Here is a 14,653-nt window from a genome sequence, read left to right as displayed (position 1 = left end):
TTTTTTTTTTTGTTGACATTTTGCTCATGTGTCATTTTTGTTTTCCTGTCCATGCAGCACAATGGAGAGGGACAAAGTGGGCAAGCCGACGGACGGAGAGTCCCACGCCATCTCGTACCCGCCCGCCATCGTGGTCTACATTGTCGACCCCTTCAGCTACGAGAACGCAGACAAAGAGGTTCACTCCAGCACTTACACTCTGGGCCTGCTGCGCTGCTTCATGGAGATGCTCCCCTTCCTGCCCGCTCACATCAGAAACGCCGTCTCCGTGCAGGTACGGCGCTTTTCCTGTGTGGCCGTCGTCGTCGGAGCAGGCGGGGGGTTGGGGGGAGTAATTAACGTTGGCTAATTGAGGTGGTGCTTCCACTTGTTAAACGGTGACACAAAGTTGCATCAACCTGCCAGAGGGGATTCTAACACACAAGAGATATGACTATATGAGCTAATGGCTTCAGTGTTGGTGCAACAGCATCAACAAGTAAAGGAAATAGATTTGCATTTAGCGCTGATATTTCTCATGTCAATAATATATATATTTTTTATTATTATTATTCAAAGGTTTATAATATAGGGGCTGCACAGTGGCGCAGTTGGTAGAACTGTTGCCTTGCAGCAAGAAAGTTCTGGGTTCGATTCCCGGCCCTGGTCCTTCTGCATGGAGTTTGCATGTTCTCCCTGTGCATGTGTGGGTTTTCTCCGGGTACTCCAGGTTTCCTCCCACAATCCAAAAACATGACTGTCAGGTTAATTGGTCTGTCTAAATTGCCCCTAGGTGTGAGTGTGTGTGTGCGTGGTTGTTTGTCCTGTGTGTCTCTGTGTTGCCCTGCGACAGACTGGCGACCTGTCCAGGGTGACCCCCGCCTCTCGCCCGATGGGCACCAGCAACCCTCCCGACCCCACTGAGGGACAAGGGTGTCAAGAAAATGGATGGATGGGTTTATAATATAATCTGAAATTATAAATGGTGTTAGGGTTGATTATTAGAGCTTGTTTTGATTCACTAGTTGACTTGTAAATTCATGGGAAACTTTAGCACAGATAGTTTAAAAATTTGGCAAAAAGGGACTGAAAATGTTCATGTTCACGTTTTCATTTGAGTACCAAAGACGTGGAATTATGATGTTGGAAAAAATGTTTGGGAACCAAGACTGAAATATTCTAGTCAAAATTAATGTTTTATGTCTAATAGTTGAAGGTTGGTCAAATTTAGGGCTTGAAAAATTATAAATGACTAAAATATTCAGTCACAAGATTTTTGGCAGTAAATCTGCCAAAGGTTGTTTGGCAACATATTGAATCAGAAAGTGTTATTTTTTAGATTTGTAATCTTTTTTTTTTTTTTTTCACAGCCCTCTTTTAGAGCTTTTATGTGATGGTACAGGAAGCCTTAAAGATGTAAACTTTAACAACATCATCTTCCTCTGCATATTTTGAGTCAGAGCTTCAGTAAATCAGTACTTGGTTACAGTTTACTGCTGAGTGAATCTCAATTTTCACAATAAGATAAAAAGTTGAATGGGTTAACTTTTTCGTCAATGATTAACTCGTGTAACTTATGCAACATAAATCTCTTGATTGCGTTTAAGGTTTGGAATGTCTCTCATCCTGGACCAGTTCTCAGTTCCTAAGATTTGTGTTTTTTCCAATTCCTTTCAGATTGTTCCCTGCCAGTACCTGCTGCAGCCGGTGCACAGCGGCGACCGCCACATCTACAGCCAGCACCTCAAGTCGTTGGCCTTTTCCGTGTACACCCAGTGTCGCCGGCCGCTGCCGAACTCCACCAACTTCAAGGCATTGACGGGCTTCGGGCCCGGCCTCGCTCTCGACATGGCACTCAAGAACCCGGAGGTAAAACCAGAGGATCTAATGACTCCACGCGAAACTTCTATTGTTGATTTAGAAACTAACAAAGCTTTTTTTTTTTTTTTTTTCCCTGAAACTCTTCATACACAGCGGCCGGAGTGTCTCCGTCTGTACACGCCGTCCTTCATTTTGGCCCCGGTGAAAGACAAGCAGACTGAGCTCGGGGAGACGTTCGGCGAGGCGTCGCAGAAGTACAACGTGCTTTTTGTCGGCTACTGCCTGTCCCACGACCAGCGCTGGCTACTGGCGTCCTGCACCGACCAGCACGGCGAGCTGCTGGAGTCCTGCATCATCAGTATTGACGTTCCCAACAGGTGTGTGTGCGTGTGTGTGCTCTCTGCAAACACTAAATGTACATCTCAGCGCAGTGGGGATGCTAGATTAGTCGATGCTAACGGCTTGTTGTCTTACCACAGGGCTCGCAGGAAAAAGAGCTCTGCCAGGCGAGTCGGCCTGCAGAAGCTGTGGGAGTGGTGTGTCGGCCTGGTCCAGGTGACATCACTACCGTGGAGGGTGGTGATTGGACGACTCGGCAGGATGGGCCACGGCGAGCTAAGAGGTACGCTGTTCTCCAAAAAGACAAACACACCTAAGATCTGATGCGTTTTGATATAGATGCACCGATCTGAAAGTTTGGGCCGATATCAATATTATCTGTTTATCCAACTTATATCATTTGCATGATTTATTAGTTTTTTCTCTTTCTATCAAAACTGTATGACAAATGTCTTAAAGTTTGTGCTTTGGTCTCAACTGGTCCCTTTTTTCTTTTGAAGGACAATTTTGTTAACAGACGCATCACAATTCATTTTACTAATTTCTGCTGTTTTTGTTTATTTATTTTCGATATTTAGAATATCTTTCAATTAAAGTGTTAAATGTTCATTAGAATTTAAAGTTTACTGATCTTTTTAAGAATGAGTTCTATCATTATTGTGTCATCATGAGTATATTACTTTAAAGTGGTGTCAAAAGACGACATTATCATTTATTGTGATAACTTCTGGGACAATTTATCATGTCGTGTGTCCCTGCTTTTTAACCCTCTTTATTGCTTTTTAAAATATATTTAATAGTGGGTTTCTTTTTTTGTTTTTGCTTTTCTTTATTCAACTAGTCTCTCCGGTTCTTCAGCGTTCCCTTCCTCTAGAGTAAAACCAGGCATCTCTGAGTTCTGTCCTGGGCCCATGAAGATTCTGTATTTGCATAAATAGTTTTAGACGAGATATTTGCAACTTTTTGTTTTTATGCAGATGGCGGTGTCGTGTCCTGGTACCATTAAACATTTAGGTGGAGCACAAATACAGCTTTAGCAGCTACTTGTTCTAAATCCCGACTGAACAAAATGTTCTGTGACACCTCAAAGACTGAAAGATCAGGATGTTCAGGAAAGAAAACAAGAAGTAAACAAATAGTCGATATCTCCGTTGAAATATGTTGTTGTTTTAATCAGCTTCTAGGGAGCAGATAACTTAATTTGTAACTTGAGGAAACTCTGTGTAAAGCTCCCTGTTGCCTACTTAATGGCTCATTTGGTGCCTCAGGTCCTCATTTACTGCTGTGAGTTTATATATAAAGTCGTGTCTGGTATTATTCCTTCCTATTTGACTCGTCTTTAAAATTTAAGGTGCCGTCTTCAGTCCATGAATACTTTGTAATTTCATATCTCCAGTGTAGGAACTGAATGGGGGGGAAAAAAGACAGAATTACATTTTTCTTCTTCTAACGCCTGGAATAAATCAGTAACTGAGCTTCAGATTCAAGATCTTGTTACTCAAAATTCGTTGATGTGTTTTAAATTAATGAGATCAACCTCATCTGTGCTGAATCAGTTATTTATGCTGCTGCTCCGTTTACAAGTATCTTATAAAAGAGATCTTTGCTCTCAATAAGATGAACCCGATGTAGTAAAAGTTATAAATAAAACTTATACTAAACCGCCCTTAAATTACAAGCCCAATTTAAGGGCTTGTAATTATCAACATGTCCAGATTTACCAACTTAAATTCTCTTTTATTTATACCTTTTCCACCAGGCGTTTCATTAGAGTGTATTTAACAAAGTCATGGCTAAAAATTAATATTTAAAAATCGACTACCAGTACGTATAATGGGGCGTCATTAGCTAATGTCAGTACAAAACAACAAACTCGCATGCTGGAACCAAGCAACATGACAGTTGGGTTTCTTACACAAATTATTTAGAAAGTAAGTTAAAGTTTGGTCTCATATTTACTTTTTCTCTGTCTGTTTCAGACTGGAGTATTCTGCTGAGTCGGACAAACCTGCAGTCTCTCAGCAAGCGTCTGAAGGAGACGTGTCGGATGTGCGGCATCTCTGCTGCCGACACGCCCAGCATCCTGAGCGCCTGTCTGGTCGCCATGGAGCCACAGGGGTCCTTTGTGATCATGCCAGGTGAGACGATGAGTCTTAAACTCACCTCGGTGGATTAAAAAAATAAAAAAAAAGTGCTTCCGTTTCTTTGTTTTTAAACGGATATAAATCCGTCGGCGTTTCAGACTCGGTGTCGACCGGCTCGGTGTTCGGTCGCAGCACCACCCTCAACATGCAGACGTCGCAGCTGAGCACGCCGCAGGACACGTCCTGCACGCACATCCTGGTGTTCCCCACGTCGGCCATGGTGCAGGTCAACACCAACACCTCGGAGCCCATCGACATCAGCTTCAACCACATCAACCCCGGTAGGCCTCCACCCTCAAAGAGTCATCGGCGTCCCATCCGATCGTCTCCGTTGCCATAAGTCAAACCGTTTCTCTCTTCCTTTTTTTTTTTGCAGACGGATCCGAGGGGATGGGACTCTTTGACTTGTTTGGCAGCGACATGGATGCAGAGCTCATCAACATTCTGCCCAATTCCCCGACGACCTCGCCCGTCCACTCTCCGGGACACCATTACCACCACGGAGAGGCGGGCAAGGTCGGTCCGAATGAAGAGTCTGAAATGAATGTCGTTTTTCGTTTGAGGCCTTTTACCAAAAGACCGGGTCGACAAGTCTGAACTCTGAGTGTTTTCCCCCAAAACACAAGAGCTCAACATCGACATACATACTCTCATAATGTCTGGGAAGTGGTTGAGATGGGAAATTCAGTATTTCTACTATTATGCGTAGGGCTAAGCTTGTTCCAGAAGCTACATAACAATCTTTATCTGTTCCTAAATCAGTTTTTACCCGAGTTCTACAGAGATGGAGTACTCAGGAAAAAAAAAAAGTACTCAAGAGCAGCACTATGTCAACATATTGTTACTGAGTAGCTACAGAAAGTGTTTTTCTTTTTTCCCCAAATTGAAGTGATCGATGTCATCATTTCACACTGGGGGAAAAAAAGTGATTCAGTCCATTTTAAAAGCCTAAAATGACTCATTTCCATAATTACTTTAATGTGGTATCGTTTTGTGTTTTTTGCAGTAGAAAACTATCCGTATCTAGTAGCTGCCTCTGTGATGAACCTGATGGTTCAGTACAACTCTGAGCACAGTGTGAGTCGATGTGTTGGTGTTTGTGCCGTCAGGGCCAGGGTGCGGATCGGATGGAGTCCCATGAGGAGGCGCTCAGCATCCTGCAGCAGCCCATGGCTCTGGGTTACTTCATCTCCACGGCGAAGGCGGGGCCGCTGCCCGACTGGTTCTGGTCCGCCTGTCCCGAAGCCCAGAATCAGTGTCCACTCTTCCTCAAGGTACCGATGCTTACTTTAGTCTTTTCAGTGCAAATTAGGACTGCAGCTCGCGGTTATATTAGCAATTGATTGTTCTGTCGATTATTTTTACGATTAATCGCATTTTTTAAAAAATTGGCACAATTTGCACATTTTTATTTAACCGTTTTTTTTCTTTTATCACAATATTCAAAATGCATTAATATGCAAATAAGAAAATTAATTGCTAATTTGAATAAAAATATTCTGTAGGTTTTTTTTTTTTTTATCATAAATGCAAAATGTATATATTTGTAAAATTTTGACTTAATTACTGCTCTGTGCTGTTTCAGCAAATGGCCTTTTTTAATCTGTATGCTTAAGGATTATTCTGTTACTAATTTAGTTGACAATTATTTTAATGGATTCATTAAATGCAAATTTTTTTTTTTTAAACATAAGTTCAGGTGATGCGACCTTTGATCCTTTTATATGCAAGAAGACATGAATGACTGTTTGTACTTGCATCGTTTTCCCAGGCGTCTCTGCACCTGCACGTGTCTTCTGTCCAATCAGACGAGCTCCTGCACAGTAAACACTCCCACCCTCTGGACTCTAACCACACCTCCGACGTGCTCAGGTAGGAAACCAAACCTAAACCGTCTCTAAAGAGGAGTGATGAGATCAGTCACTCCTCAATATTTACATTATTTTTTTTTTTTTTAGATTTGTCCTGGAGCAGTACAACGCCCTCTCCTGGCTGACGTGCAACCCCGCCACCCAGGACCGGCGCTCGTGTCTGCCCGTTCACTTCGTGGTGCTCACACAGATCTACAACTTCATCATGAACATGCTCTGAAAGTCTTAATGAGATCAAACTGCTGATCCAAGGAATCACAAAGACAAACTCTGGATTTTTATTTTTATTTTTCCTTTTTTTTTTTTTCTTTGCGCTCGTCACTCCCGTCTGGAGCGAACGTGGCAAAGGCGCTCTCTACTTCTTCTCCTCCCCTCCACCCTTCCTCCCGGTGTTCGTCTTTCTTCACACACCGACCTGGAAAAGTCCCGCCCCAATCAATCAAATGCCAAGAATCCATTTTTAGCATTTTGGATGATCGAGGGACGTTTCGTAAAGGAGGAAAAGAAAACAAAAAAAAAACCAACTTCTTTTTAATGACAGTAGATTGCAATCTAAGAAATTTTATCTTAATAAAATGCCTGCATATATTATTTATTGTAAGTTTTTAAATGTGGAATTTTTAATGCTTAATATCTTTTATATATTACAAATCCTAGAGGGTGTGTACATCTCGCTGTAAAGGAATTGGTTTAAGAAGTGTAATTTTTTTTCTCAATTGGAGGATGGAGAGAGAGAGAGAGAGAGAGACACCTGTTACAGTGAATTTGCTGTAGATTGCTTTTAGAATCTTATTTTTTCAAAAGGGGGATACATACCTTTTTATTGCCATGCTGTAAAAACGAAGTTAAAAACTGGCCTGGGCATTTTTTTTTTCTTTCCCCCTCGTGTCCCACACAGTGAGTGGATGAGACTTGCCTCTCTGTCTGTCTGTCTCTCTCGCACAGTAACTCGATGAGCTCTGAAGAGGAATTAAAGGTACATTGTCAGATTATATATTTTATATAACAGATTTAGGTAATTGTGTGTGTATATGTGTACATATACCTGTGTGCCGCTACTGATGGTGCAGCTTCTGTTTTAGGAATAAAGTGCGTCTACCTTACACATTTTCACTTTGTCAACGTATTTTATCGGTGTCTTATAAGATGCAACGCGGCAAAAGTGGAACTGAAATGCGAGGTGGGAGTAAAATTTTTCCGTCTTATTTTTTTTTAATAATCAAAAGACGTGGAAATGAGGCTCAAGTTCAACCCAGAATTGTTTTTTTTTTTTTTTCGGGGATAAAATATTGATCCCACAGTGAAACACAGCGGTGGCAACATTATCATCAGGGATGCTTATTTACAGCAGAGAGATGGGGAAGATGGAAAAGGGTTGCAAAATATTTAGACCTAACTTGTCAGGGCCACAACTGATTGATTTAAGGGACACACTTCAGACTAATATTTTTTAAAATAAATAAAAAATTACACCCAAAATTAGTTTTGCCAATGGCAGATTTTGATTTTCACTCGGTCAAAAAGATTCGTTAGCCACTTCTCACAAAATACAAATTTCACTTTGGAATAAAATAATTTGTTTTTATCAGAAAAGTAGGAAGATGAAATTATTTGCATCCTTCACTTAAATGAACAATTATTATAACTGCTAATATTATATGCTTTCAGTGACATTGACGATCCAACTTGAACAGTGTGTTGGGTTGGAAGTTTTCTTTACCATAACCCTAATACTTAACTCCATGAGGTTAAAGAGACATGCTGGCTGGATCACTGGAAATGGTTTATTACGATTATTTCCAGTCAGAAGAGCCACATCGGAGGACTAAATGATTAATTTTAAACCAAATACAAACGTGTGTAGGCTTCCCAGTTCTACTTTGAAAATATAATTGCTAACCGAAAAAAACAATTCAGGAAAATCACTGAATACCCCAAATTTGCATTTCTATGTTGACTGCATGTGTTGTATTAAAAAAACACAAATAAAAGGGAAACTATGAACTTGTAATACTTTTAAGACCAAGCTATCTAAATATTTTCAGTAAAACGATAAAAAAAAAAAAAATTAAAAAAAATACACTTTTCATGTATTGATGGCAGAATCAGTCGTATCATAGGCCAAGAAGAAAACACACGAGAGGCTGACTTTGAGGCCTGTTCACTTATTTCTTTCTTTTCCCCGAGAAGCCGTTGAGGCCGGTCTAATGAGCCCTGGCACCCGGTGGAGACGCGGCTTATCGCGGGTGAAATTCAGTTCTCCGGGCGAACAGCGTGGCAGCCCTAACCCTGCCCACACTAACAGGATTGAGACGGTTGTGAGAATGGAATTAGCTAATCAAGGAGAACATGTCATCCCAAAGCCTCATCCAATCACCATCTTATGTTCCTCTTAATGGGATCCGGTTGAAGGGTGGCCCACGTCGTCTGAATCTGGGGGTTTTGGGGGGCCGCATACGGGACAACCAGCCCTAAGGCCGGGTCCCCACGGTTCGTGGAAACGGGACGTTTAAACGAGAAAACCCAAATTCTGCGTTCGTTACCAGGAGCGGGAGAGGAGGAACTTTGATTAATGGCAGCCTTCCTGTTCAGCTTAACGGTGACCTCACATGATACCGTTTGGCTCAGACGCATCATGTTCTTTAAAAAACACAAACATAAAAAAAACATCGTACTCTCGAATATTGTGATGAAAATAGGGCCTTATTAGCCAACAAAATCAATTTTGTTTTACAAAAAAAAAAACATACCGTCACCTTCCTAAAGTTGGATTTTTTTTTTTGCCAAAACTGATATTTTATGGCAAAAAAGTGGCTTTTTTTCTTTTCTTTTTTTGACAAAAAAATGTAGGATGTGATGCCATTTTTGTTGGCTTTCAATAACTTCTGTTAAATACCTGGTCCTTTAATCTGTTCAAGTTCTCATATTATCTAAAAAAATGACAAAAAAAAAAAGAGTTATAGTGCTAATGCTTGTCCTTCGCAAGACATTGGCATTAAAACATTTTTCCCAAACTTGCTACAGGACGTATAGTATTGCTATTAATGTTGGTTTTGCATTGCTATTACCTTTCAGCAAGAAGAAAAAACATCTTTATGAAGAGAATCGAGATCCTTTCAAGGAAAATTCTCAACAGTAAATCATCAGTAATAATCAAAGAAAAAAAAAATCAATGTTTCCAAAAATCATATCACCAAGTAAGATTAAAATTATGTTTGTTATGCCATTTAAAATCTTCAAACGCGTCTTAAAAAATGGGCCTAGAGCTAAATGTATGTATATTTCATTCTCATCTCAAATTGCTGCGTCTTCTCTTCCTCCTGGCTGCCACAGTAAGCCGTCTTCCCCCTAAACTCAATCAGAAAGGTTTAGAGGGCTGATTAGATTAACATAAGCAGCTGGGAGTAGTTAATGGTCTTTGCTGGTGTTGATAAGTAACACTGACTAATTGGCCCGGTCCAGCCGCAGAGAGCCGACACCGGCTCACAGGAACAGACTGTGGCGTCTGAGACAAACAGCGCTGGAGCAGCACCGTGTGTGAGATGCTGAGGCTTGGATGCGATGAAGAGCCACTGGATGTTCTTCGCCAAGACACGGACTTTTTACTGAAGGACGGACGGGATTTGATGATACTTTAGCTTCCTGATCAGGTAGGACTGAGATTTATGGCATAAATATGTTTGTTTTCTAGATTTTCTGCCCGACTTTTTCACTAATTTTACCAGACCAGGTAAGGTAGCTCAAAGTTTTGCACAGCAAAAATGCAAAATTGTATGCTTGTTTACTTACTTACTTAAGTTCTTAGTCTTGAAATAAGACAAAAATAACTTGAAGATTAACTTTTTGGCAAGACAAATAAGCTTGTTTTAAGTCCATTTCTTGAACACATAGTGGCTCCACTGACCGATATTTTCACTTATTACAATATATACATTATTTTTTCTGTTTAACTATATAGATTTAAAGATTTTTTAAAAACTGTTATTGGTCCCAACAATTATCAAAATCATGAAACCTTGAATTCTTTCCTGCACTGATCATTGTGACGGCAGGGATGAAATGTAGAAAACATTCAATGTGGAATCTTGATTTAATCTTGTCATGATTTAAAAAGAAAAACGGGTGAGGATTTTAGATGAGTTTGTTTATATGAGAAGTGCTTTGTCTCTGCTCCTTTATAGAAAAGTTTCCTTTAAAGAAAAGATTAATCTTTCATCTAGAATCAGACAAAATGATTTGTGAGGATTGAAAAACTGAAAACCAAAGCTGTTTACTGTCATGCAGTAAATGCGTCATGGAGGACAATCTTAAATGTATTTCCAACCTGTTTTTAAGTGAACCTTCAGAGCTTCACTTAAAAACTAAAAATATCAGCAGTGATCTATCCTGTATTTATTAAAGATGCTTTTGTCCATCAACCGTTGCAAGATCAGTAATTGTTTTCTTTTCTGAATGGAAAACTAAATCATAACAGTAGAAATCTTGCAAGTCGGTACATTGATTACGGAAACCGTTTTTGAACATTTCTGTTATTTTTTCAGTTTCTTTCAGGTCATGCGCAGTGGTTCTTTTATTTATATATCTACATGCTTCCTCTAGCTCAGATTACAACAGACAAGATTAATTATGCAGTCGATACGCAGCTCTATGTTACGATGTCACCAGGTGACGTCTTTGAGTGGATGCTTGGAACAAAGTGATGCACTGATGTCATTAGTTTCTTCAGATAAATATAAACAAAACTCAAGTTGTTATCTTTGGGCATGAAGAGGAATGATCTAGAGTCAACGCACAGCTGTAGCTGGAAACTAGAGATCGGGCGGGAAATCTGGGAGAGGTGATGGACTCTGACCTGAACCTTCAGAGCCACATAAAGACAGTTGCAAAATCAGTCTTCTGTCACCCGAGGGACATATCCAGGATTAGGGGACTAATGTCCCACTAAGAGAAAGTAGAATCTAGAGAAACTCATTCACACCTTCATCTTTAGTCGCATTGATTACTGCAACAGCAGCCTCACAGGTCAGCATAAAAAAACCCAAACCTGCAGCTGATCCAGAACACTGCTGCTCACGTTCTCACTAAAACCAGGAAGCCAGAGCACATCACTCCAGTTGTACAGTCCCTACACTGGCTCTCCGTGGCTCAGAGAACAGACTTTAAAATATTTTTATTAGTTTGTAACTGACTAAAAGGCTTAGCACCACAATACATTAAAGATCTGCTGCTGTTGGATCAACCTTCCAGCTCTTCTGGTTCTGATCTCTGCTTCCCCAGAACAAGGACCAAACATGGAGAAGCAGCACTCAGCTTCTACTTGCCACAAATCTGGAACAAACTTCCAAAAAACAGCAAAACAGTCGAAACACTGAGATCCTTTAAATCCAGGTTAAAAATCAAACCTATGTAAAGTTGTCTTTAATATTAACTTGAAATGATTTATTTTAAGAAAAGTTTTCTTTAGTTTCCTTTATGTCACTGCACTGTACTCCTATATATATATATATATATATATATATACATATATATATACATTTTCATCATGTAGATCACTTTGAATCGCCTTAAACTTGTCACTGAAATGTGCAACACAAACTTCCCTTTCCATTAAACGAAACATTTTCACGCCCGTGACGACAAATATTTGTTAATTCGAGTCACCCCGACAAACAGCATCGGTATTCCAAACTAATCGCTAATCAGGTGTCCTTGGAGTGGATACAGTCTAAACTTAATAAATGGATTGACTCTGATTAGCAGAACAGGATTACCATTTGTAATGCAATCTTCTGTAACGAGATACTGTGTTGTTTGTCAGGCGAAAAGTGGCTCCCAAAGACGCCCACATAAAAGTGACTGGATATAAAGCTAGTTTGTAGAATAATATATGGATAATCGTTTTGTCTGCATCTCAAATTTATTAGCATCAACATGAATCGGCACGCCTTCGCGCCCCTCCCAGCCAGACCCCCGGCCTATGCACCGATGGGATACCAGGGCAGAAATGTAAGGAGATTTTTTTTTTTTCTATTTTTAAAAAAATTGGAAGTCATATTTGATGGTCCTGTTTGTGTTTCGACCCAACTGCCACTGAAACTGGTCATCTTTCCAGTTCGGCCTGCAGCCTCCCGGACAAACACAGAGGCCGTACTTTGACAGTGCCTTTCACCGAGCAGCACAGAAGTCCTCCACATCTCCAGTGAGTCGAAGAAACTAGGATCAAAACTAATCTGTCAATACGCTACATATATTTTTGACACGTATTCAAAATGGATGTCACATGCACGCGTTGTACCTTTCAATACATTTTCAAGAACCACAGAACTTTTTTCACTTTTTTTTTACGTCAATAGCAGCAAAGTCAACAATTTCTAAACTTTGCTGCATTTTATTGGGATTTTTATGTTTAACACAAAATGGAGTATTTTGTGTTAAACAAAATACTCCAAGGCGATTATGCAGGGTTTTTTTTAATAACATAAAATTTTAAAATTCTTTCCATGCTTGTGTGTGTTCAGTCTACTTTACATTAATACACCTGGGGGGGAGTACCAAATAAGATGTTTGCTAGAGAATATTAGGGTGGACCAAGAAACAGACGGGTCAGAGAAGAAGTAATAGACATTTAAGGCAGGGTCGAGTTATAAGACTACAGTTCAAATGTTTGAACATCTCACAGAGAGGACTTTTCAATCTATCATGCAAAAAAAAAACAAAAAAATGAAATAAATATGCTACAGTTGCTAACCTAGGAAAGATGGCCGTCCACCTCGTGTGACGTCCCAGGTAAGCAAAACATTAATCGAAGAAGAAGAACTCTAGCGAAATGAGTCGGGGTTTAAAACTTATGTACAACATTCAAAATTCTTTGTGTGGCACATTGAACTGTAGTAAACAACCTAAAACGTGTTTACAGTCTCTCTCCCGAATGTGACCGAACTCTGAAAGAAACATCAAACTCGGAGTAAAACCTTGTTCCGACTCAAATCAGCTGAACACGTCTCATCCTTTCAGATTTTTATTGGCAGAACATTTTAAAAACGTATTGATATGAACACTTTTGCGAGGCACTCTTAGTAGACCAAAGTCCATATTAAGAGCTAAACATTAGGGTTAAATTGGTTGAAAGAAAAATATGTATGTCGAGATATCTTTGATTTAAAGTTAGCATAGCAATTGGCTAATTTATTTTTTTCCCGCCAGATAAAAAGAAGCAGCAGTTGTCTACATGTCGATATTGCATGGAGGATTTATTACCACAAACTAAAGGTATCCAACTTTATGTATCTTTCAATATAAAATAAATTCATAAGTGAAGTTTAAATTTCAACAAAGTGCTGATTAACTGGTAACAAAATCACAGCTGAATTACAAATTAGTTTAAAAAAACTGCAATTTTTTTTATGCTTGGATGGCAAAAAAAAGCAACTTTTTTTTTTTTTTTATGACCTTGACAGAAAATGCATCAAAAATCCCAGTCTTCCTCAGGAGACGGTGATGAAATTTCCAATCACAAACCTGCTAGACTCAGAACAGCCTGAAGAACCCCAGCCCTCCTGCACACGCCCATATTTAGGTGAGCTTAATCCCGAAATGCTCACTGCGACTGAAATTGTAGTTTTTAAAACGTACTCTTCTCCGTCTGCTTTTAGACTCTGCGTTTAGAAGCACAGCAGGAAGAGAAAAAGCAATAAATGCCGGCCATAACCCGAGTGATCAACCAGAACCTCACCCATCATCTGCACCTGCTTTCCACCACCCGAATGAGAAAGCGGATCTGGGGAGACCCAAGAGCTGCCAAACTAACCCGACGAGCGGCTCCCTCGACAGGAAGCGGCACCTGGAGGGCCGCAGCTCCGGCGGCGTGAAGAGGCTGACGCGGGAAACGGAAGACGAGTGGCCTGACCCTTCTTTATTCACCGCACCTTGTACAGACCCTTCCACACGCAGGATGCAGGCGCAGCCATCGAGCATCAGCAGGCTGTACGCGTCCTGTCGCTGCAGATGCGTCTCTTTCCCAGGTGCAGAGCTGCGTCCCTATCAAACTGCATCATGGGAGCAAAGGTGGAGCCACAGAGTGGATGTCCATCTGAGGCAGAAAGCCTTCAAAGAGTATTTCTGTGAGCAGTTTCCGCCTACGTTGGCACCTCATGTTTATTCTTCTCTGGACTGTTTACCTTCCAGACCAGAACACGCTCCCGCCGTTTCTGTCCCTGCTGTAGAGCATAACTCTCATTCTGGATTTTTTCCTCTGGACTTTTAAAAACCTGAGAGCCGATCGTTTCTACAACAGAGAATGCTTATAATCCTTAATCTGCTTTGTAAACGTTTTGATGACAAATGTCATTCCTCTAAAAACCAGGTTTCTACAACGGTATATTAAGGCAATAGAGCCAAAAAACTCACCTTTTTTTTAAATAGTCAGAAATTTTCTAGAAAAAGTTGGGAATTTGCTACAAAACAAACTTGAAAATTTCTGAGTTTCAAAAATGGAACATT

The 14,653-nt window shown here is 40.3% G+C and overlaps 1 protein-coding gene and 1 long non-coding RNA gene across 4 annotated transcripts in view; both read left to right on the top strand.

Moving 5' to 3' along the window:
• Positions 1–7,263, top strand: part of LOC103474228 (mediator of RNA polymerase II transcription subunit 13-like) — a 29,168-nt gene extending 21,905 nt beyond the window's left edge. The window contains exons 21-30 of one of the 2 annotated variants that reach the window (XM_008425052.2): positions 58–274; positions 1,657–1,848; positions 1,954–2,177; positions 2,280–2,422; positions 4,119–4,277; positions 4,382–4,564; positions 4,660–4,799; positions 5,393–5,557; positions 6,055–6,155; positions 6,242–7,263. In XM_008425052.2, coding sequence (XP_008423274.1) covers positions 58–274; positions 1,657–1,848; positions 1,954–2,177; positions 2,280–2,422; positions 4,119–4,277; positions 4,382–4,564; positions 4,660–4,799; positions 5,393–5,557; positions 6,055–6,155; positions 6,242–6,374 — 1,657 coding nt within the window. In that variant the 3' untranslated portion in view covers positions 6,375–7,263. The remainder of the gene's footprint in view (positions 1–57; positions 275–1,656; positions 1,849–1,953; positions 2,178–2,279; positions 2,423–4,118; positions 4,278–4,381; positions 4,565–4,659; positions 4,800–5,392; positions 5,558–6,054; positions 6,156–6,241) is intronic. The other variant, XM_008425053.2, reaches the window with a different exon arrangement.
• Positions 7,264–9,298: 2,035 nt separating this feature from the next.
• On the top strand, positions 9,299–14,633 carry LOC103474227 (uncharacterized). 2 transcript variants are annotated; one of them, XR_535129.2, is made up of 6 exons: positions 9,299–9,804; positions 12,079–12,160; positions 12,267–12,353; positions 13,358–13,423; positions 13,612–13,730; positions 13,807–14,633. It is a non-coding gene; the product is annotated as an uncharacterized LOC103474227 (long non-coding RNA). The 2 variants fall into 2 exon arrangements; XR_535130.1 differs by having other exon boundaries at positions 9,795–9,884.
• Positions 14,634–14,653: the final 20 nt, after the last annotated feature.

Source organism: Poecilia reticulata, linkage group LG13 (assembly GCF_000633615.1).
Source record: "Poecilia reticulata strain Guanapo linkage group LG13, Guppy_female_1.0+MT, whole genome shotgun sequence".
Classification (NCBI taxonomy): domain Eukaryota; kingdom Metazoa; phylum Chordata; class Actinopteri; order Cyprinodontiformes; family Poeciliidae; genus Poecilia; species Poecilia reticulata.
Note: the sequence above shows the minus strand (reverse complement) of the source record. Positions and strands in the feature narration are given on the sequence as shown.